General features: G+C 43.4%; 1 protein-coding gene across 1 annotated transcript in view; it reads left to right on the top strand.

Annotated features, from left to right (window-relative positions):
* LOC147724850 (fucolectin-4-like) overlaps nt 1-25398 on the top strand; it is an 84847-nt gene that overhangs the window by 18667 nt on the left and 40782 nt on the right. Inside the window, exons 2-3 of the mRNA XM_086966342.1 lie at nt 4975-5060; nt 19005-19281. Of these exons, the coding sequence (XP_086822468.1) occupies nt 4976-5060; nt 19005-19281 (362 nt within the window). The 5' untranslated portion in view covers nt 4975. The remainder of the gene's footprint in view (nt 1-4974; nt 5061-19004; nt 19282-25398) is intronic.

Below are 25398 nucleotides of genomic sequence, written 5' to 3' on the forward strand. Positions count from 1 at the left end.
GGGCGAAAGGAGGCTTACTTACTTTAATTTCAAATACTATCCTACTTCAAGTCCAGCAAGTTGGACCCTTACACACTAATTTCCAGATTTTGGAGCTGGGCACCAGGAGACAGGCCATTTGCACTCTTGTCAACTTTTATATTAATGAGGTTGGGAGGAACTCAAGGGCTGTGGTAGATGCTCTAGTGTTAGAAACGAGAAATTTTCACAAAGGGAAAAAATGCGGCAACACAAATCTTATATGGGCGGGGGATTTTAATATCCACCTTTGTAAACTTAATGGGACCAGGGTATGTGGCGTAGAAAATGTTCATGGTACTCCCCTCTCACATTTTTCACAGAACGAGTGAGGTGGGATTCTGAACAGCTTGCTATTTAAGTGCAATCTATCAATTTTAAATGTAATGAATGAGAGAGGTTAAAGGACCATCTTCAGAAGGGGCATTCAAGAGTCCACAGTTGATTTTGTGTTAGCGTCCGGACACCTACTTCAGAATGTGACCCTTATGAGTATTCAATTTTCACCCCACAGTGATCATGCCAAGTTATCGACTTCGGTAAATATTTAACTCAAACCTAAAAATTATAAACAGGTTGTAGAAGAAGTGAACCTGTCGAGGAAATATGGCTACCAACTGAAATGGCCAATGGCAGAAAAATTAAATCTAGTCCCCGAAATTCTAGTGCGGGTAAAGGATGACATAATAGCATGCTTGGAAGAAAAGATATTACCCGCAGATCTGGTTATGGAATTTACCGCTCTTTTGGCGAAAATAAAAATAGCACTAACCCGGTTGAAGTCAACAAATACTACTGCTAATAAGGGGTGGTTTGACTCAGCCTGTTCCAAAGCGAAAATAGCCCTTGCAAATGCCCTAAAAACTCTTCCCGGAGATTATTCTAAGATCCGCTTATTACGCAATGATTATAAACTAGCCAGGAAGGCAAGAGAGAATGATCTTAAGGCACAGGCATGGGAAGATATTGAGCAAGCCGCTATCTCTGGTAGAAGCAGAGATTTTTGAGAAACTGTGAATGCCCCCCATTTTAAAGACATCACTGAACCCTTATTAGATGTGCATGTAGATGAAGAGGCATGGGTGAGTCATTTTGCAGGAATATTTGGGCTATCTCCTTCCTCATCTACCCCAGTTTACTTCCCAGAATCTTTACCTCAGAGAGGGCTAATCTTCTCTGTATCCGAGGTCCCAAAGGCATTACAATCATGTACCCCCGGTAAGGCCCCGGGCCCAGATGGAGTACCAATTGATTTCTTTCAATTGGACTATGATATGTGGGTCCCTTTACTTGTAAATATTTTTAACAGCATTCAGATAGCAGGCCCACCTCCTTCCTGGAGTCAGAGTGTAATTGTCCTGATTTATAAAAAAAAGGGGATATGGGCTCTCCAAAGAATTATCGCCCTCCTCGATACCACCGCCAAACTAATGGGCTGGGTTCTTATGGCCAGACTGGAGGATTGGGCAGAGTCGCATAATATAATTATGAAGGCATAATAAGGGTTCTGTAGAGGAATGGGGATGGTTTACCAGTGCCTAAACCTCTCCCTAACCATAGGGAAGTACACACAGGCTAAAAGCGGCAAACTATACATGGCCTTCATGGACCTAACATCATCCTTTGGCTGTGGTCCATGATGGAGGGCATGGGCATTGACCCGCTGATTATTGTATTCATCCTCCAGCTGTACGCAAATGCCACGGTTTGTGTAAGGTGTGGCAGAAAGGGGGAGTGCACTCCCTATTTTAAAATTGAAAAAGGAGTAAGACGGGTGTGTGCTCGCCCCGTTTCTTTTCTCAATCTACATGACCGAAGGTGGGTCCTCCCTGTCTGCTCTCTCGCTGGATGTGCCAAAATTCGATCAAACCCCCCTCCCGAATATGGCGAACGCCGATGACGCTGTACTGAAGGCTAGATCAGGGTTGACCTTACAAAAATTAATCAAATCTTATTCCATCTTTATGGCCTCTCTTGACCTAAAAGTCAATGAATCCAAATCATTTATAATTGTGGCCGGAGCGAATAGAGGCGAGAAACATCCCAACTTTCAGCTGGCAGGTAAATAAATTGAGGTGGTTGACTCCTTTTCAGATCTTGGAGTGCTCTTTGATAAGGATCATTTTTGGTCTAAATTAGTGAAAACAAGAGGCCAGGGTATGCAGAGGAGCCTTAATGCTGTTAAGAGATTCGCAAAAAAGCTGGGAGGTAGCCCACTGGATGTAATAAAAAATATTTATCTAATTAAATCAAAGTCGGCCGTAACATATGGGGGAGGTGTCTGGGGGATGGTTAATGCTGTTTTGTTTCAGGGAATGGAAGACTCCTTTTTTAAACATTGTGTGTCTTTACCCCAATCAGCCCCAAATTATATTTTACATTTAGAATTGGGGCTTCCCTATGTCAGTGACACTATAAGGTTGGCCCCAGTTCTTTCGTGGCTTTCAATATGGCGAATAACTACGGTGGAACTGACTCAAACTAGCATTAGGGATTGTTGTAACCTAGATCATTACAAAAGGATCGGGTGGCTAAATTACGTAGAGACTGAATTGATAAAGCTTTATGGCTGGGAACGCATTTTCAGGATCCCCTTTGCTGTTAAGCGGTCATGAAGAAATGGATAACGGATTTATATACTCAAAGATTAAATTATGCACGAAGGGGAAACAACTGTATTAATTACTCCCCCATTGCATACGATCTAGTTCCATCAATACCAGGAGAAGGTTTTCATTATTTATCTTCTATAAATAATGCGCAGCATAGATTTATTTTATTGCGCTTTACACTGAATATGATTCCGTTACTCCTGGGTTACCCACAAAATATATACAGACTAGCAGATCTGGCTCGCTGCCTTTGTAATAACCTTGCCGTGCAGTCAGATTTACATATCGGATTATTCTGCAAAAATTATTCAGAGGAAAGGAAAACATTTATACTTCCAATCCTGAGGCACCATAATTTTAGGCAATGCCGGGTCGCCATGTACTTTTTAAAGACTTTATCGGACCCATATGTATGTTCCTGTGTCGCTTCATTTTTATGGGCTTGTTTTAGGAAGAGGAAAAAGGCGGGCTCACATTTTACTGGTATTGTGCAAATGTAATCATTAATTGTTTTATTTAAATGATTTAAGGGTCTCACTTGGATCACAGTGAATTTGAAAAGCTAAAATGTTGTTACTTTTCTCCCCTTTATGTCATTCACAAGCCTATCAGTTTAAAATCAACTGAAGACTTAGCCTCCAAAAGAGAAATGTGACAAGGATAGAAAAAGTGACTGATTTAAAGGTCTAAGCATCTTGGCCTTCTTGCCTGTTCTGGAAATCCACGTAGAGGTAAAATAAGGACATCTCTGCAGGTAAATTAGTGGTGAGGAATTATGAACTACACTTAGTCATAAGATTGTGGCCCACCTCAAACCCTTCCTAATGCTGAATGGTTGTTTGAGCTGATGCACCCAGTGCCCACCCCCAAGCAGACTTCCAATGGCGAATCCCTTAACACAGGATAACATTGATAAAAGGCATAATAAAGCTACCTTTATGAAATCTTTGGGTTGCCTCTGTGGCTTCCCCTATACAGGGGGTTGAGGCGAAGCGACCTTTATTTTAAGCATCTTTAGACCCTCTCCTACTCAGCATGCCAGGTGGATGCCTTAAAAAACACAGACCCTCCTGCATATGTCAAATAATATGCATGATCCCTAATGCATGTCTAAGAGCTGTACAAACTTTCACATTTTGTTAACATTTCGCTCAAGAAAGGGCAACCCACCAGCAAGTATTCCACTGATGAGTTTTGGAATCTTGCATAAGATATATTGATGCATTAGTGCTGCTTAGAATGTTGGCATTCAGTGGTTATAGGTTTTCACGTGAGAGATGGGTCCATGTATGTGTTTACTTCATGAGGTTGCTTTTTGGTCCATCCTAAAGTGAAAGAGATTCTTTAGGTTCTCTAGTTCATAAATCCCTAAGCAGCCCGATAACAGTTGAGAGCAGCTCTGGTGCACACCCAAAACACTGCAATGTCTGGCAAACAGAGCACTCTTTAGCAAAGAAAGATACATTATGATGCGATTTCATGAGCTTAACTCTGAGTCTTGGGTTGAGAAGGTGCCAGTCAGCATCCAAACGCCCAGATGTGGGAACGTGAGCCTACACCCGCGACATGTTTCCATACCTCATTACAAGGCATTGAGAGCCATTGATCTTCAAGAGACAAAGTGAGAAACTAGGATATGTGGCTGCAAAATGAGATACTGGCTGCAGAGTGAGGGCCAATTGATTATTGTGTAATAAATATGAGGATGTTCCAGCGTATGGTCTTCGTTGGACACGCAGGATACGGGTAGGAGGATGGGAAAGAACTAAACGTTTAATTATGGTGGGTATATTAACCCAACTAATCACGCACTGTTCACTTGATGCTTCCGCATTTAATTCAATTTGTTAATTTATTCACAGTACTCCGTATTTTTACTTTTTGTTCTTAATTTTATTCAATGTTCAGTCTGTTTTCAAATATTGAAATCATATCTTTCATCAACTGATTCTTCAATGGTGCAAACAAAATTTACTAAAAATTACTTAAAAATATCTTGATGCATCTGTTTGACATTTTTCATTTTTTCATGGTCACAAAGATTTTATGAAGCCCAATGCATTTCGGCACCTGATTAGTGCCTTCATCAGGGGAAAACCTGATAACGCTGGCCTCTATACCTCTTATAGTCTCTTATGTGCCACGATTGTTGTAAATTATCTTGCTCTTATGTAGTCTCCTGTGTACCACGAATGCAGTTAATTATCTTACTGCAGTTCAAACGTAACGACACTTCTCTATTAGTTATCTCGCTGACCTGATGTTTTCGCTCGCAGTACTTTCAAAAACTCATCACCTTCGCCGATTTTTGCGTAGCATTGATTGAATATTCTCTTCTCCACAGGATGGAGTTTCTTACAATTCTTCTGTTTGGACTCGGCCTCTTCGGAGAAGTGCTGGCGGGTCCAGCCTGTGAGCCAACACCAGCAAGTAAGGGAGTGTTTTAAATGAATGCATCACTTTTGACACTGTGTGATATGTACAAACCAATATGAATACAGTCTAAAGATTTATAATTCTGGAAATTCATCTGTCATTGAGGAGCTGTGAGCTTTCAGTTCCTTAGCGGGGGTGTTGGGTGACAGGAAACTAGTCATCACTAATGGTCAACAAACCCATGAGCGAGTTACTGGGAATCTGGGGCAGCTTAGATTCCATTCCTCGGATATTGCTTAACTTGCCTAGCTTTTTTCTTTCAGTTTGGGATAACAGACATAGACACAGAATGCCCTGCAAACCTCAAATCTTGGCACATAGTTTCCCCATATTTCTGAGAGGGATAGTTCTGGTATATGCATTGGTCCACACAATTCCTACCTCCAAGCTTTCCAGATCTTATCCTGCAAAAAATTGCCTCCCACCTGTGTGACTGGGCCTAGCAGCTGTGACAGGAATAGCCTCAAAACGCAACATGAAGACATAACATTTCTGCTCTCAAAATCAACACATTTTGGCAATACAGGTGGTAGTATATTTAGGCATGGGCCTGGTCACCACCCACGGAAACCTACTAACCCAGATATTTCTGAAAAGTAGCCACGGACAGGCGGTAGTGGTCGTGTAAGTAGTGTGGATTCCACCAAGTTTTCCTACCCACAATGCCCTACAAACCACAAACTTTGGATATAATCATGCTTTTCCTTATATTTCTGATGAAAAGCTCCTTAGTCTATGAAGATCAACATAATTCCTACCACACTGTGTTTCCACACTTCTCCCGATAAAAGCAGTATCCCACTTGAGTGGCTGGACCTAGTGACAGTGACAGGTACAGATCAAGCCACGGACCATGCAAAAGCCATAGTGACTTTGTATGATCACAGTTTTCATTCTTTCATTTCACGGATGCTAGGTCCATCCATTCTAGTGGGAACACTGTGTGCTAGGAATATTGTGGATCCTTTCAGATTATAGAACTTTCCCTCACAGAAATGTGAGGAAAATGTGTTAATTTAGAAAAGTTTGAGCATGGGAGGACATTCTAGGTAAGAAAATATAGCAGGATCCATGCAAGTAACACCGCCCAGCATTTGCCTCTGTCTCTAGTTTTCAAAAGTACCCAGTGTTCATAGGGTACCCTGGTAGCCAGCTGACCCAGAGCTTGTGAAGTGCAATCCTTCACCATAGCATGGGAAATTGGGATATATCCCTCTCTGCTGACTCATACGTCAAAACTACGCCCCAAATAATCCAGATTTTCTTTCACTTGCCTTGAAGATGTGGATGCTCTAGGCCCGGGGGATGGCAGATAGACTGTTGGAGCTTAATGCTTGGAAATGCAGCCTGATGTCAGAACGGGGACAGCCCCAACATCATCTAAAATACAAATATATCCATGGTATTCAGTGGGCTTGCTGCCCTCTAGGGGGGTAGATTGGAGGCGAGCAGTATACACACTTACCTGACAATGCTGTTTCGTGTATGTAGGAAGCACAGTGCATCCAGTACATAAGTGTATTTCACAACATATACATGCTATTAAGAACCTTGATAAGGCATACCAAGTGGCACACCGCTTTGATTTGGCATACAGAAAAGAGGTATAGAAGTTGCGCTTCTTTGTGGTTAGTCATGCCCCAAAGATTCTGATGGGAGGTAACGGGGAAAAAACACCACACCAACTAGAATCGAGATATATACTCAAGATGGAAAGTAAAAACCCAAAAGGGTTAAACATGGAAGAGGATCTGCATACTTTCTTGCGATCTTTCTCAAGATACAAACACCCTTTTGTAAAGGTAGATGCATATTACCCTTGTTTAACTAGATTCTAAAAGAATCTCTTTATATAAGTTAATTTTGGTGGTTAGAACTTGATGACACGAAGGCACTCCACTAGGGGTAGACCACAGTAAAACATGTGAAATAATATGATCAAGAAACAGCTCATGACAATGCAATGTATGTGTATGCGTGAGGAATATAATCCTACTTAGATGCGACAAAAGCTATTATAGCTACCTATGTATGTCATCCAACTATGAAGGGTTATTCAACTGAAGCTGTGCTGCTAGCTTCTTAGCGTATCATATTTTATGTATTGAATTTAATCAACGTGATATGAGATAGCGTTCTAACACTGTGATTGGTTAAGGGATAACCAATTAATGTGATTTTCACAGGCGTTTAGACATTCTACATTTTAATCACTGACACAATGAATTTTGTTTAAATTGCTAACATGATTTCAAGCATTTTCATGAGATGTGATTTACTTTTGAAATTTTTATGGTTATGAAAAAACCTTTGTACTTGACAGTAAGAATAGACGCCTGTGAAGCGCGGGTTAGCGTTTCAGTGTTTAATTATACTGATATTAAAACTAGAATGAACATTATTTGAAAGATGACATTTTAGAAGTGTATTTAAAGACACAGAAAATTAATTTTGTTATTAGCCTTTTTGTTGCACGATTGCACTTTGCATGATGAAATACATCAAAAAAAAGATTAAAATGTCTATGTTTATGATGATGTATTAGATTACCTGAGCGTATATATTCAGAAAGAAAATGGTGTTCTCTTGTTGTGATCAAGGCCGACTAGAACGTCCAAACCTTGTTAGCGGTCTTTCTGTAGTAAACAAAAGTTATTCTAAGCAGCCTGCAGTGTCTGCGCCTATTTCTATAGAGCACTGTAATGGGATATATATATATATATATATATATATATATATATATATATATATATATATATATATATATATATATATATATATATATATATATATATATATATATATATAACAAACTCCCAACTGCTCTGGACGCAGTTTAAACAGGCGCAGACCTCCAAAGCAATCACTCCAGTTGAAAGATGAGCCAGCACCAAAAAATATGTTTTCAGCAGTGCATTTAATAAGCAGTAAGTGCAGAGCAAGTGCCCTCCGTGACGCGTTTCGCCCCGCGAACGGGGCTTGGTCACAAGATATATATATATATATATATATATATATATGGTTGCACACACCTCCGTGATCCTTTCGAAGGTCAAAAACGGACGGCACTCCAAGTTGTTGTTGTTCCAAACAATGGTTTATTGGCAGACCCCCCTGCCCCCCTGACATACGCGTTTCACCGATTTGGCTTCTTCAGTGTCAGCCATTCTCTGTGTACACAGTCATTAAATCCCCTACCACTTCCCAAAGCATAGAAAGTGGACTGCTGCTCGCCTTGGTGGTTTTGGCGGCCATGTTTGAACGTGCAATATTACAATTCGTTTGTAGCATTGTTTCATCATATTAACAAGGGGTATAAAGTGACTTTTTAGAAAAAGTGCCCGTGCAAAAGTGTATATAATAAAAATGATAAAAACACTGAGTTGATTGTAAGGCACATTGTCAGTAAACATTCATATATACACATACAGAAGACATTTGACTCTGTCTTTCTGTCCACCTCACTTGGTATAAATTCATTCTGTTCATTTCCAGAAGTATATAAATTAGTTGATATTTACTTAGATGCTGTAATAGTGCATTGTGTGTAGCCCTGGATGGGCTAAATGGGTGGTGTGTATGTGTGCCTTGTTTTGTCAACACATATTATGGAGCCCTGTATGGGCCAGAATCCATGTTTGTGAATTCTTAGTACCAGTATATTGAGCTGCAGGCTCAAAGAATGTGTGAGTGTTTGGGATTGCAGATCTTACTTGTTCTACTTGCAATTCAGTGTCATTCCTGCTGAACCAATCTGGGAGTAGGTGTTAATTCATTCTAGGTGTACCCAGAGTTCCTCGTCGTTATTCAGCCCTTTCGGCTGCATGCTCTGGAGGTCAATGATGTACCTGGACTCCATTGCTCTAAGAAGTCTTACCCTGTCCCCACCACGTTCCCTTCTATCAAGTTGATCTATAAGATAGAAGGATAACAGATCCCTGTTACTGTCATGGTGGGTCTCAAAATGGCGTGCCACCGGGTAGTTCTTGTCCTTATTGGTGATGGCACGCATGTGTTCCAGGATGCGTTTTTTGGCTTGGTTGATGGTACTACCAATATATCTTTTGGAACACGGGCAAACTAGGCAATAAACTACGAATTCTGAATTGCAGTTCAGGAATTTCTTAATTTCTCTCATTGGCCTAGAGTCGTTCGTCTTCCCTTCATATTTGGTTCTCTTCTTGCTGAACTTGCAAGCCTTGCAGTGCATGCAAGGAAAGAAACCATTGATTGGCTTGTTTCTCGTGCTTTTGGGGGGGTCCGTATAGTGGCTTCTCACTAGATGGTCACTCAGGGACTGGCAGCGTCTATAAGTAATGGGTGGTCTGTCTGGTATCAGTCCCTTGAGCGTTGGATCTGTGCCTAGGATGTGCCAGTTTTTGTTGAATATATGTACCAGTTCGTTCGATCTCATATTGTAACTGGTGATCATCCTAGTGGAAAAAAAAAAAAAAAAAAAAAAAAAATATATATATATATATATATACATAAGGCAGAGAGACTGTAGGGACTGTTCTGTGGAAAAGTCATGACTTGATTCCACTCCTATATCCCATCTTTTTTAACCTCTTTGCTACCAGGCCCCACCTCCCCCCGTGCTAAGCCTTTTTTTGGCTATGTGGGTGGTTCGCATTTAAGTCCCTGTACATTTTTGTCCAATTAAAGTATCCACGCAAAATTTGCGTCCTTTTTGTACAACATCGTGAGGATTCTAAAGGTACTCAAGGGTTTGTTGATTCCCTGGAGGGGACCGAAAAATGACCCAAAATACATCAAATCTTTGTTTTTATGGGGGACAAGTAGGAATAAAGTGCTGCAAAAGAAAGTGCCTCTTTTTTCCCCTGCAAATGGTATCTGTAAAGGGTTACGGTGCTAAAATCACTATCTTCCCAGCTTTCAGGAACAGGCAGACTTTTGCCAGAATACCACATTTTACACACAGTTTTGTTATTTTACTGGGACATGGCCTATTTTTTCCAATTTTGATTCTTTCAACCGCTTTCCAGTTAGTGGTAGGAATGGGTGTGACACCAAAAGTTATTCCTAGAAAGCAATACATTTCTGAACAGTAGACAAAATTCTGAATTCAGTGAGGGGTCATTGCTGTTGATCCTTCAAGGTTTTCCTATAGAAGCTAACAGTTGGAATAAAAAAATATTGAAATTGAGTTGAAAAAACCCAACCATTCATGCCAGCGTTTTCGCCTGTAACTTCTTCTAAATATGGCAGATTTTTGATTTTTGAAAGCAATATACTGTTACTTCAGCTGGACCTTTCTGGTTGCAGGGACATACAGGGCTTGTATGTTCACCAAGAACCCGAGGTACCCAGAGCCAATGACTGAGCTGAGTCTTGCAATGGTTTTTCAATGTGTACAGGGTATACCGCAAATCCTTTGGTAAAAGCTAAAGAGTGAAAAACAAGTATCAAGAAAACATGTATTTCCGAAATGGGAACAAAATATGTTATGTTATGTGACTGGAGTTCATAACGCACACAGATACTCCAGGGAGTGTCCCGGCGTGAACCTTGAGGTGCTGAAAGGGATAAAATTATTAAAACAGGAATGTTTTGACCCGGATTCTGAATGCTATGCAAAGAAGGAAGGGAGTTCCAGGCTGTGGCAGCACTAAAGGCAAGAGACCTACCCCCCCATTCTTTGGAGACGAACACAAGGTATCCGGGCAAGGAGCTGGGATGCTGACCTCGAAGGTCTTACGGGAGTGTAAAACACAAAGCGCTTTCTTAAATTGGCAGGCCCAGACACATACAAGTCACGGTGTGCAATGACCAGGGCTTTGAACTACACACGATTAATGACAGGCAGTCAATGCAGTATGCACAGGTGTTTTCTAAAGCTGCTTCTAATTGGAATATTAAACAGAAGCCTAGCTGCTGCATTCTGGACCACCTGCAGTTTGTTCAGAGTATAGTCTGGTAGGCCAATGTACAGAGCATTGGCATAGTCAATACATGACAGTATCAGTGCCCGGGTCACCGTTTCCTTCGCTGCCCTAGGAAGCAACAGGAGAAATTTCTTAGGGGACTTTAATATCCCAAAACAGCCCCCAGCCAGCTTCTTGATTTGGGTCGAAAAGGATTAATTCTCATCAAATTAAACACCCAGGTTCTTAACTGGTTGACCCGAAGAAGATGGCAATGGATAGTCGGACGGCCAAAGTGATTCTCTGAACCGAGTTGGTGTATGAAGTTTAAAAGCAGTGATTATTTGCACATCTCTGAACCATAATAGCATGTGAATTAGTGGGCATTTTTCAAAACGACTTCTTTTTTACACATTGTCGTACATTTGGAAGGCAGAAATGCATAGCAAGTCAATTGGAAATAACACCGATAAAAATGGCACCTCACTTGTGTGGGTAGGTCTAGTGCCTACAACAGGAAATGGCCCAAAACTCAGTGTGAACACATCATATTTTTCCAGTGAAAACAGACCCTTTTTATGCAATGTGCCTAGCTGTGGATTTTGGACTTTAGCTCAGCCGGCACCTAAACAAACCTGGCAAACCTGTATATATTTTTTAACTAGACACCCACAGAAATCCAGGATGGGTGACTTATATAGCTCTCACCAGGTTCTGTTACCCAGAATCCCTTGCAAACCTCAAACTTTGTAAAACAAAAACACATTTTCCTCAAATTTCTGTGATGGAAAGTCCTGGAATCTGTGAGGAGCCACAAACTTCCATCCTCCCAGCATTTGCCCAGGTCTCGTAATGAAAATGGTACCTCATTTGTATGGGTAGACCTAGTGCCCGCAACAGGAAATGGCCCAAAACGTACTGTGGAGACTTCAAAATTATCGATCACAAAAAAGACTTGGTTTTGTGAAGGAGTCACCTGCTTTTTTGGTCCCGGGCTTGGCGGGCACCTAGGGAAATCTACCAAACCCAGACATTTCTGAAAAGTAGACACCCGGAGGAGTCCAGGGAGGTGTGGCATGTGCAAATATCCCATCAGTTTCCTACACAGAATCCCCCACAAACCTCAAATTTAGCTAAAAAAAACACATTTTCCTCACATTTCTGTGTGGGAAAGTTGTGGGATCACCAGGCCAACACAAATTCTTACCACCCAGCATTCCACCAGGTCTCCCAATAAAAATGCTACCTCACTTGCGTGGGTGGGCCAAGTACCCGTGACAAAGAAGGGCTCAAAACTGGTTGTGGAGACATCAGAATTATCTATCAAAAAAAACGAACTGCGTTGCAAGTGGGTTAATTTTTAAGTCTCACCTAAGCAGCGTGCATGCACTGCTCTAGGAAGGCCTTTAACCATCGGTCTGCTCCTTTTCGCCACACTTGTGCTTGTGCTGGCATCCACCTCGCGGGAGCGAGCAGTGGTTACGTGCTAATTGCAGACATATGGCTCTCGCGCCACCATGCTGGCTCCCGCAAAGAGGAGGCCAGCACACGCATGAGTGCTTCAAAACAGCTGCTGCTTGTTTGCTTTCACTTTTGCAGACACTTGGCCGCGCGGGCACCACTCGCGGGACTCTTCTACTGTACTGGGTATCACTATTAACAGTCTCAACCATGCCTACCGAGAAGGATCTCTTTTCCCCTTTCTAGAGGCGGTGTCACTGTTTCAAGAAAATGATGAGTTTACCGCACTCCCCAAAGGCACCCCATACCTGTTATCATTCGTCTCTAGGAAAGCGTATTTATTGACTCCTTTCTCTAGAGCTGTCTATATTAACCCTATTCTCCGAAAAACATCTAATTTTGCAGAGAAGTTTTCTTCTACCCCTCTCTGTTTAGCTATCTCTACACGGGGTCTTTATCCCGGCCTGTTTCTACCAGCAGTCTCTACACAGCCCTGCCTGTTTCAGTAATCTGCTACTGTATTTCACTGGAATAGGAAGCAGATTGGCTCGGGACCGAATGTGTTCTGGCACCTGAATGAAAACACGTCCTTTCTGTGAGTTGTCCCAGCTGTCTGTAGCACCAGGCAGGATGGAAGTCTCTGACTGCAGCTTGTGAGAGCCTGAGCTTGCTGACTGCCGGAACCGCTCATTTACAACAGTCTCTACCACTAAGGTCCAGAACTGTCTTGTGACCTTAAATCTACCACGTCTGTACTCCTGCTCCTGGACTGCACAACGCGCTCTACACCTGGAGACATAACATGCTCTACTCCTAGAATAAACTACAGTATGCGCACCTGGAATCCGAACGGTTACTTTCCTGGAACCCACAAGTCTCCATAATTTAGCCCGCCACATCTTTCATCGCTGCAGCATTAATTTGTCTTTATTTATTTCGCTCTTCACTTAACGGCCAGCGTCTTCCTGTTTGTTACAAATCTTTCATTCAGAGTGAAGCATGGGGCAGGCTGAGCGGCGGGGTTAGTAATGTTTGTGTGTTTACTACGTGCAAGATTAATGACCCACTCAGTCATTTACAACCTCCTGCATTTTTAGACAGTACAACGAAAGCCATGTGATCTACTCTCCCCTGTCCCCATAAGCCCCCCCACCCTCCTGGCACCCACACATATCCACCCAGGTCACTTTAATTTATTTATTGTTGCTTTTTTTGTCTCCCTCGGCCTCCCTGTAGCATGCAGACACCTCCGGCCCGGGTGCCACACGCATCGAGTACTGTGGATTTATAACTGAAACAGCAGTTTCCCTGGCTAAGCGCAGTGCCCGGCTTTAACTCAATACCTCACAGCCCCACTGCTGCTTCATCTAAACCTCCCACCCTTTTATCTTGCTTTTCCAGCCCCTTCCCCAAATAGTCCATGCCCGTCCTTTTGGGACAAGGTGTACGCTGCTCTGTCATCACAAGTCTCCCACCCTCTATGCTTACATACGCATTAACCCATGTTTAGTTATGTATTATTGCTCTTTTTCTCTCCCACCACCTACCTGCACCACACAAACACTTCGGGACCGAGTAATTTGAGTTGTTTCGTATGCGATCCTGTTTTTAAAGGCTCAGGTCTCTGCGCCACATGCTGCAAGTAATATGCATTTTTAATTTATTACCTGTGCTGCTGCTTTCAAATCCCAACCAACACTTGTCCGTGTTTCTGTCCCCATCTCCCCCACGCCCCCCAAACCCCATATTTGCATACTCACCCACCACCGTCTTTTCTATTTATTTGTCCTTGCTTTTTTTTGCCTCTGTGGCCTCCCTGCAACACAGAGTAATATGCACTTACAAATTCAAACAAGCATTTTCCAGGCTCAGCACAATGCCTGGCTTTAAATCAATCCCCGATATGCCCCTTCCATTTTGCTTTTCTGGCCCCTCTCTCAACCAGTCCATGCCTGTTCTTAGGGACATGAGGTGGGCGGTAGGCACACATGTAGTGTTTCTTGTTTGTTTATTGTTTTGGTGGGCCGGGAGGTATACACAGGTCCAGGAAGTTCATAGTACACCTCTTAAGTCACCCAAGACCTCTTACACCATATATGCAAATGTATACTTAATAAGAATTGTAATTAATGGTGTAACTGAATTTCTGCTATTTTTCAATTTCTCAGAAATCGCTCACTCTTTGCCTAAGCTTATCTTTCTCTTTGCCTCTTTCTATCCCTCTACTTTGCCAATTTGTAAGCGTGAAGGCACAGGCTTGTGTCTCACTCTTTGTGAATGTAAGGTAACTTTTTCTAAACTTTTCAATTAGTAAAAATCTTTTGTGATCACTGTCCGGCTGGACAAATCACTACAACAAATATAGCTCCATTGTGTCTATATTCATTACGCCGTAACAATTTATGCATAGGACCACTGTTGCCAAATATAGACCAAGACTTCCAGGCACATTCCAAGAAATGCCCTGCCATAGCCCCTATGCGTAGGCTGCAGGCAGGCTTACTTCAGGTGTGAACGGAGCATGTAGAGTTTAGTTACAGGCGGGCAGGCAGGCCCATTATACTACACTGTTTCAGGCACGGGCAAAATGTGGGCTGTGCCACCTATGGCAAAGAAAACAACACAGTGGGGTGTTCATCGCAGCAGGCAAATGCAGACTTTACTTGCTGTGAAGGGATGGTTGTTTGGCTCAAAAGCTGCAGTTAATAGTGTGCCTGCAATCTTTTTTCATAACATTAGCACTAGTTATTGTTTACGAGTCTGACACGATCGACTGTCTTTCTGACAGCCATGCAATATTTTTTAGGTGAAGGCATAGCTAGCTCATCAGTTCAGTTCTTTTAATTTGCATTCTGGGACTTGTAGCTTTTTTCATAAACCACAGCTAAATTTCACAGAATGCAAAGACAAGCATTGACATAGGTAATAGGTCTCGCCTTTGGAACCTTGTAAGTATTTAGCCATGCAACAGTTAATGTTGTTGCAGTAAGGATATTGGGCTGCATAACTAAATACTTATAAGGTCCCAAAGGCAAGACCTATTGGCTATGCCAATGCTTGTTTATGGAGGGGTGGGGCATTGGAAAACCCATTCTGGTCAGACCCCACTCCTATACTAAGAAAAGAAAGTATTCCCTAGTCACTAGTGGGATTTCTGCCCCCCTCAGGCAGATGGGGGCTATTGCCCCTATATCCCCCTGGGTGGGGCAGAAAGAATGTGCCATTTTTGGGCGCTTGGGGCTTTGGCTTACCCATTCTAGGCAGCCCTCATCACTCTTTTATTTAAAACAAAAACAAAAAAATCTATGTTGTTTAGTGGGCTTTTTGTCCCCCCTCTGCCCCTGGGGGGGCGCAGATAGGGGGTAATGACCCCAATCTGCACCTCGGGGGCAGAAATACTGTGTCTTTTGTGTTTGGGGGATGGGGGCATTGGCATGCTCATTTTGGGCAGCCCCATCTCTGCACCAGGGGGCAGATCTAGGTTAATAACTTCCATGTGCCATCCCAGGGGCGGCATAAAGACTGTTATTATTATGGTCGGGTGGGGCCATTAGCATGCCAATTGTGGGCAGTCCCTACCCCTCTTTGCCTAGTGGGCTTTTTGCCACACCCGGGGGTGGGGGGGCAGATCGGGGATAATAACCCCCATATCCCCCCTGGGGGCAGAAAGATTGTCCTTTAGTTTTTTGGGGGGTGGGGGCATTGGCATGTCCATTTTGGTCAGCCCCCACCCCTATGTTTCCAACAAAAAATAATCCCTTGGGCCTAGTTCTTTTTCTGCCGCCCCACGTCCAAAGGGCAGATTAGGGTTATTTCCCCAATCTTGCCCCCAGGTGGAGCAGAAATGCTGCTTTGGCCAAAAGATATGGGGGGAGCAAACGCCCCTGCCCAAGGGGCCGTTCCCCCCTCATTCGTGCCTAATGGAGTGGATCCCTACTTGGGGTTCGCCTCCTGCAGCGATCTCCAAGCAGGGATCCACTAGGGAAGGGTTCCATTGGAAAGGGGAGAGTCTCCCCTTTCTAATAGTACCTCTCTTATCTGCCTAGGTGCATGAGGGGCTGAGATAGCCCTGCGAGCACGTAGTCAGCGAAAGTGAAATGAGCAGTTTGGCTCATTTAATTTTCTCTTTCAGTCCAATGACGTTAGCCGCCATGCGAGCCAACCGCCATTACACAAAAAAATAAATGCCTCGGGAGGTTATTGGAGAAGCTCTTGCCCAGCTCCCAAGGCTGAAAAAAAGAAACAGAAATCCCTCTACTGTTAACAGCAGAGGGACTTGGTGGTAGTGTGCAGCGGACGGACTGGGTCCATCCTCTGCACACAACCACCATGGCGCATGACTGAACCATTCCATCATGCGCATACAAGGGGTTAAGTGTTTTCAATTGTGTCCCCTTTCCAGGGGTACCTCTCCCACACAAAGGCTTGGGGGTCCCCGTTCATTGAACAAAGTAAAAGCAGGCTGTGCCTAATTAGGCCATCTGCTTTCACACTTTGTTTACTCAGACATGGCCTGCTCTGTGGGTCGCAGTATATAAAAAAATCTAAAGTTTGATGTGAGGGATGATTTTCCCTTGCATTCTGAAATGATCTTCACCGATGCAGTGGATAAATCGTTTACTACAAAAGTAATGCGGTGGATGTGAACGGTTCATCCACCACATCGAAATGAGTAAGCATTTTCCAGATAAGACCTGTGTGGACACTGTATGCAGTCAACATCTGAAACTGGTTCTTGTTCAGATCACAGTGCTTGTGGTGGTGTTGAGTGGTCCATATAAGGGAGCTGATCTCCACCGAAACTTGGGAACGACATAGGGTGTTCTTCTTCTTCTTTGTATAATTTATGTGCCACTCTGAGCCTGAAAGGGTATTGTCATGACTTATACTGGGTGCTCCCTTATGTCTCTCTGATGAGCTCTAGTTAGAGCGAAACATGTATCAGGGTTGCTTTTATTCATTCCAGGTAGGCTCGGATGGTATTTTACCAATCCAAAGCTGTAATACAGTGTCTGGAGTGGTAAAGCCTTTTATCATTTTTCAGCTAATCCTAGGTTGAAAGTTTTTGCTGTAAAATGGCAAAAGGCTTTGTCACTTTCTATCTCAGCAGTGATGGTTCAGTGCTAATCTTAAACTTAAAACTTATACTGGAAAAACAGACATTTGAGGTGGCCAGGTTCAGACTGTCACTGGTGTTGTAGGTTGCTCCATATAAAGGAGCTGCTCTCTACCTAAACTTGGGAACTACTCGACGTTCCCAGCTTCCTGTTTTGCATAATTTATGCAGTACTCCATGCCTAAAAGATAATTGCCTTAGTATATGCATATAAAAACAAAATACATTATTAACATTATTTAATATGTATTTAATAAATATACTCTACCAACCAAATATCCCATTACAGCCAACTCAGCAAACTACCCTAAAAATATAGAAATAACAATCATATTTACTTTTACAATAAAACACTTTAATGCAAAACCATTTTTCAAAGAAACAGTATTTAAAACTTCAATATAACAGTATAATAGGTAAAAAAAGATACACTTACCCTCAATACTTTGGTCCACGATATTTTTGAAGTTATAATACTGTGATCGGCATCTTATTGTGAGACAGCATTTTTGCGATGATATTTCGGTTGACATTTAATTCCATATTTGTAAAGCACGAACATATCAATCCTTAGGGTATCGAGGCGCAAGGGGCCATTGGGGAGATTCAGTGAGCTATTGCCCAGAGTCACATGGTGCTGAGCGGAGCTGCTGTCGATCGAACCGTGAGCCTTGCGCTCCGGGGTCAGCCGCTCTGGCCGCTGCACCACACCTCTTCCTCTTCCAAATGATGTCACAGCACATCTCCAAGCCAAAGCAGACATCATAAAACAAAGCAACATTCAAGAATGTCTATTGTTGTCGATAATTTGTGCTGCAGGACTAGTTAAAAAGAACACTTTTGTCTTCAATACTTGATGCCCCCCCTTAAAGTTCAAGGCACTAGTGGTGAGGACCCCTTGGGAATGGATTCTTCCTGCTACCGTCCTGGGTGGACAGATAACATTATTGTGATGTGATTGCTTTCTGTAATGACTCTATAACAGATCAATCAGATTTCTCTGGCAAAAGTGAAATCCAAGTAGCTCACGAATAACAGACCTAGGGGTATATTATCAAGAAACGACGTTAACATTATCTCCGCTTTAGCGGCAGGAAACTGCTGCTAAAGCAGCGATAATGGGCTTAATATTATGCCCTTGTGAATTCCCATAGAAGCCCATGTTCTAGTGTGAACATGGGCTTCTATTGGAGTTCCCACGGGCAAATTATCAAGCCCATTATCGCCGCTTTAGCTGCAGTTTCCTGCCGCTAAAGCGGCGATAATTTTAACGCCTTTCCTGGTAATATGGCCCTATGTGAGGGCTCAAAAGGGATTAATTTAGGAAGATAATTATACATCATTCTGTGAATCCTTTGTAGGTGGGGCTCAATGCTCCCAAAGTAAAACGCTGCAAGATCCCTCAAGCTCAGTAGCAAGAATATCTACAAGGGGATGGATTTCTGGCACTTGTGACTTTTTTAATGTATTTTTCAGGTGAAAATTTGGCATTGAAGGGGAGAGCCTCCCAGAGTAGCCAGTACCCACATGGTGGACTGCCAATCTATCCCCTCACTGACAAGCCCAGTGGTGCCTACATTGACAACACCTGCTCCCACACCGAAGCGGAAGTGAATCCTTGGTGGAAAGTGGACTTGGGACAAAGTCAGCCAGTCGGTTCTGTTGTGGTGATGAACAGAGCTGACTGCTGCCCTGAGCGACTCAAAGGTGCGGAAGTTCGGGTCGGAGACAACGTGAACAACAACAACCCTGTGTAAGTTCTCCTAATTGTATACTTCACAATTAGAAATGTGCGCACAATTGTATTTTCCAGGAATTTTGGAGATAAGGGTGTGTGACGATCATGTCTGTTAGTAAAATGAGTTACCCTTATGTTTGTAATTTATATATATATATATATATACATATATATATATATATATATATATATATATATATATATATATATATATGTATGTATCACCACATGCCCAAAAGCTTGAAAGGGCACACGAAGACGTCTCCACCATCCGGTTTGCTGCCTCGTGCTTTAGCTCGCTTCTCAGTCGCCATCAATATTGTGCCATGCCGACGCATTTCGAGGCTTCAACGCCTCTTCTTCATGGGCATACCAAACATACACTGATAATTCACCTTTGTGAAAACTTGCTTTATTTCAATTATCGCATCGCCGCCCTAAGTGGGCGTGGCCTTGATTATACGCCAATTAAGCATTATGGGACTTGCAGTCCTTAGTGGTGAATATGTATATATTTTTTAGGTCCTTAAGTAGGTTCAGAGTCATGCTGGTATTAATTTCAATGTTTATTTTGCAATCCTTAAGTACGACTGGCAGCTTCAAGGCGGGCTCTTCATACACGCTGAAACGTCCTGCTAAGGCGGCGTAGAAAGGTTCCACTCCACAGCCTTTCATCAAAATAAAATGGTGCTCCTTACCACTGCTGGGGCAGCCGTGCGCAAAATGTTTAACCAAACGCCCGAAAGCTTGAAAGGGCACACAAAGATGTCTCCACCATCCGCTTTGCTGCCTCGCGCGTTAGATCGCCTCTTAGTCGCCATCAATATTGTGCCATGCCGACGCGTTTTGAGGCTTCAACGCCTCTTCTTCATGAGCATACCAAACATACACTGATAATTCACCTTTGCGAAAACTTGCTTTATTTCGATTATCGCATCGCCGTCCTAAGTGGGCGTGACCTTGATTATACACCAATTAAGCATTATGGGAATTGCAGCCCTTAGTGGTAAATATGTATATATTTTTTAAGTCCTTAAGAAGGTTCAGAGTCATGCTGGTATTAATTTCAATGTTTATTTTGCAATCCTTAAGTAGGACTGGCAGCTTCAAGGCGGGCTCTTCATACACGCTGAAACGTCCTGCTAAGGCGGCGTAGAAAGGTTCCACTCCACAGCCTTTCATTAAAATGAAATGGTGCTCCTTTCCACGGCTGGGGCAGCCGTGCACAAAATGTTCCACCAAACGCCCGAAAGCTTGAAAGGGCACACGAAGACGTCTCCACCATCCGGTTTGCTGCCTCGCGCTTTAGCTCGCCTCTCAGTCGCCATCAATATTGTGCCATGCCAACGCGTTTCGAGGCTTCAACGCCTCTTCTTCATGGGCATACCAAACATACACTGATAATTCACCTTTGCGAAAACTTGCTTTATTTCAATTATCGCATCGCCTCCCTAAGTGGGCGTGGCCTTGATTATACGCCAATTAAGCATTATGGGACTTGCAGTCCTTAGTGGTGAATATGTATATATTTTTTAAGTCCTTAAGTAGGTTCAGAGTCATGCTGGTATTAATTTCAATGTTTATTTTGAAATCCTTAAGCAGGACTGGCAGCTTCAAGGTGGGCTCTTCATACACGCTGAAACGTCCTGCTAAGGCGGCGTACAAAGGTTCCACTCCACAGCCTTTCATTAAAATGTAATGGTGCTCCTTTCCACGGCTGGGGCAGCTGTGCACAAAATGTTTCACCAAATGCCCGAAAGCTTGAAAGGGCACACAAAGACGTCTCCACCATCCGGTTTGCTGCCTCGCGCTTTAGCTCGCCTCTCGGTTGCCATCAATATTGTGCCATGCCGACGCGTTTCGAGTCTTCAACGCACTTCTTCATGGGCATACCGAACATACACTGATAATTCACCTTTGCGAAAACTTGCTTTATTTCAATTATCGCATTGCCGCCCTAAGTGGGCGTGGCCTTGATTATACGCCAATTAAGCATTATGGGACTTGCAGTCCTTAGTGGTGAATATGTATATATTTTTTAAGTCCTTAAGTAGGTTCAGAGTCATGCTGGTATTAATTTCAATGTTAATTTTGCAATCCTTAAGTAGGACTGGCACCTTCAAGGCGGGCTCTTCATACACGCTGAAACGTCCTGCTGAGGCGGCGTAGAAAGGTTCCACTCCACAGCCTTTCATTAAAATGAAATGGTGCTCCTTTCCACGGCTGGGGCAGCCGTGCACAAAATGTTTCACCAAACGCCCGAAAGCTTGAAAGGGCACACGAAGACGTCTCCACCATCCGGTTTGCTGCCTCGCGCTTTAGCTCGCCTCTCAGTCACCATCAATATTGTGCCATGCCGACGCGTTTCGAGGCTTCAACGCCTCTTCTTCATGGGCATACCAAACATACAGTGATAATTCACCTTTGCGAAAACTTGCTTATTTTCAATTATCGCATCGCCGCCCTAAGTGGGCGTGGCCTTGATTATACGTCAATTAAGCATTATGGGACTTGCAGTCCTTAGTGGTGAATATGTATATATTTTTAAGTCCTTAAGTAGGTTCAGAGTCATGGTGGTATTGATTTGAATGTTTATTTTGCAATCCTTAAGTAGGACTGGCAGCTTCAAGGTTGGCTCTTCATACACGTTGAAACGTCCTGCTAAGGCGGCGTAGAAAGGTTCCACTCCACAGCCTTTCATTAAAATGAAATGATGCTCCTTTCCACGGCTGAGGCAGCCGTGCACAAAATGTTCCACCAAACGCCCGAAAGCTTGACAGGGCACACGAAGACGTCTCCACCATCTGGTTTGCTGCCTCGCGCTTTAGCTCGCCTCTCAGTCGCCATCAATATTGTGCCATGCCGACGCGTTTCGAGGCTTCAACGCCTCTTCTTCATGGGCATACCAAACATACACTGATAATTCACCTTTGCGAAAACTTGCTTTATTTAAATCATCGCATCGCCGCCCTAAGTGGGCGTGGCCTTGATTATACGCCAATTAAGCATTATGGGACTTGCAGTCCTTAGTGGTGAATATGTATATATTTTTTAAGTCCTTAAGTAGGTTCAGAGTCATGCTGGTATTAATTTCAATGTTTATTTTGCAATCCTTAAGTAGGACTGGCAGCTTCAAGATGGGCTCTTCATACACGCTGAAACGTCCTGCTAAGGCGGCGTAGAAAGGTTCCACTCCAAAGTCCCTTTCATTAAAATGAAATGGTGCTCCGTTCCACGGCTGGGGCAGCCGTGCACAAAATGTTTCACCAAACGCCCGAAAGCTTGAAAGGGCATATGAAGACGTCTCCACCATCCGGTTTGCTGCCTCGCACTTTAGCTCGCCTCTCAGTCGCCATCAATATTGTGCCATGCCGATGCGTTTCGAGGCTTCAACGCCTCTTCTTCATGGGCATACCAAACATACACTGATAATTCACCTTTGCGAAAACTTGCTTTATTTCAATTATCGCATCGCCGCCCTAAGTGGCCGTGGCCTTGATTATACGCCAATTAAGCATTATGGGACTTGCAGTCCTTAGTGGTGAATATGTATATATTTTTTAAGTCCTTAAGTAGGTTCAGAGTCATGCTGGTATTAATTTCAATGTTGATTTTGAAATCCTTAAGTAGGACTGGCAGCTTCAAGGCGGGCTCTTCATACACGCTGAAACGTCCTGCTAAGGCGGCGTAGAAAGGTTCCACTCCACAGCCTTTCATTAAAATGAAATGGTGCTCCTTTCCACGGCTGGGGCAGCCATGCACAAAATGTTCCACCAAACGCCCGAAAGCTTGAAAGGGCACACGAAGACGTCTCCACCATCCAGTTTGCTGCCTCGCGCTTTAGCTCGCCTCTCAGTCGCATCAATATTGTGCCATACCGACGCATTTCGAGGCTTCAACGCCTCTTCTTCATGGGCATACCAAACATACACTGATAATTCACCTTTGCGAAAACTTGCTTTATTTCAATTATCGCATCGCCGCCCTAAGTGGGCATGGCCTTGATTATACGTCAATTAAGCATTATGGGACTTGCAGTCCTTAGTGGTGAATATGTATATATTTTTAAGTCCTTAAGTAGGTTCAGAGTCATGGTGGTATTAATTTGAATGTTTATTTTGCAATCCTTAAGTAGGACTGGCAGCTTCAAGGCGGGCTCTTCATACACGCTGAAACGTCCTGCTAAGGCGGCGTAGAAAGGTTCCACTCCACAGCCTTTCATTAAAATGAAATGGTGCTCCTTTCCACGGCTGGGGCAGCTGTGCACAAAATGTTTCACCAAACGCCCGAAAGCTTGAAAGGGCACACGAAGACGTCTCCACCATCCGGTTTGCTGCCTCGCGCTTTAGCTTGCCTCTCAGTCGCCATCAATATTGTGCCATGCCGACGCCTTTCGAGGCTTCAACGCCTCTTCTTCATGGGCATACCAAACATACACTGATAATTCACATTTGCGAAAACTTGCTTTATTTCAATTATCGCATCGCCGCCCTAAGTGGGCGTGGCCTTGATTATACGTCAATTAAGCATTATGGGACTTGCAGTCCTTAGTGGTGAATATGTATATATTTTTAAGTCCTTAAGTAGGTTCAGAGTCATGGTGGTAATAATTTGAATGTTTATTTTGCAATCCTTAAGTAGGACTGGCAGCTTCAAAGCGGGCTCTTAATACGCGCTGAAACGTCCTGCTAAGGCGGCGTAGAAAGGTTCCACTTCACAGCCTTTCATTGAAATGAAATGGTGCTCCTTTCCACGGCTGGGGCAGCCGTGCACAAAATGTTCCACCAAACGCCCGAAAGCTTGAAAGGGCACACGAAGACGTCTCCACCATCCGGTTTGCTGCCTCGCGCTTTAGCTTGCCTCTCAGTCGCCATCAATATTGTGCCATGCCGACGCGTTTCGAGGCTTCAACGCCTCTTCTTCATGGGCATACCAAACATACACTGATAATTCACCTTTGCGAAAACTTGCTTTATTTCAATTATCGCATCGCTGCCCTAAGTGGGCGTGGCCTTGATTATACGCTAATTAAGCATTATGGGACTTGCAGTCCTTAGTGGTGAATATGTATATATTTTTTAAGTCCTTAAGTAGGTTCAGAGTCATGCTGGTATTTAATTTCAATGTTTATTCTGCAATCCTTAAGTAGGACTGGCAGCTTCAAGGCAGGCGATAATTTAAATAAAGCAAGTTTTCGTAAAGGTGAATTATCAGTGTATATTTGGTATGCCCATGCAGAAGAGGCGTTGAAGCCTCGAAACGCATCGGCATGGCACAATATTGATGGCGACTGAGAGGCGAGCTAAAGCGCAAGGCAGCAAACCGGATGGTGGAGACGTCTTTGTGTGCCCTTTCAAGCTTTTGTGCGTTTGGTGAAACATTTTGTGCACGGCTGCCCCAGTCGTGGAATGGAGCACCATTTCATTTTAATGAAAGGCTGTGGAGTGGAACCTTTCTATGCCGCCTTAGCAGGACGTTTCAGCGTGTATGAAGAGCCCGCCTTGAAGCTGCCAGTCCTACTTCAGAATTGCAAAATAAACATTGAAATTAATACCAGCATGACTCTGAACCTACTTAAGAACTTAAAAATATATATACATATTCACGACTAAGGACTGCAAGTCCCATAATGCTTAATTGGCGTATAATCAAGGCCACGCCCACTTAGGGCGGCGATGCGATAATTGAAATAAAGCAAGTTTTCGCAAAGGTGAATTATCAGTGTATGTTTGGTATGCCCATGAAGAAGAGGCGTTGAAGCCTCGAAACGCGTCGGCATGGCACAATATTGATGGCGACTGAGAGGCGAGCTAAACGCGAGGCAGCAAACCGGATGGTGGAGACGTCTTCGTGTGCCCTTTCAAGCTTTCGTGCGTTTGGTGAAACATATATATATATATATATATATATATATATATATATATATATTCGACCTCCGTTTCCCTCGTATGCCCGTCCTCTCACGACAACGCACTAGGAAGCAGACACGGACCAAAAGTATCAGGATGCCTTTTCTTTATTCAGCTGTCGCCATAACGTTTCGGCCGAAGCCTTGATCACATGACAGCGCATCAGAGTTTGTAGTGAGTATTTAAAGTGCAAAGTGCTACATACTGATTGGGTCATTATTTT

This window comes from Lissotriton vulgaris, chromosome 4_1 (assembly GCF_964263255.1).
Source record: "Lissotriton vulgaris chromosome 4_1, aLisVul1.2, whole genome shotgun sequence".
Lineage (NCBI taxonomy): Eukaryota > Metazoa > Chordata > Amphibia > Caudata > Salamandridae > Lissotriton > Lissotriton vulgaris.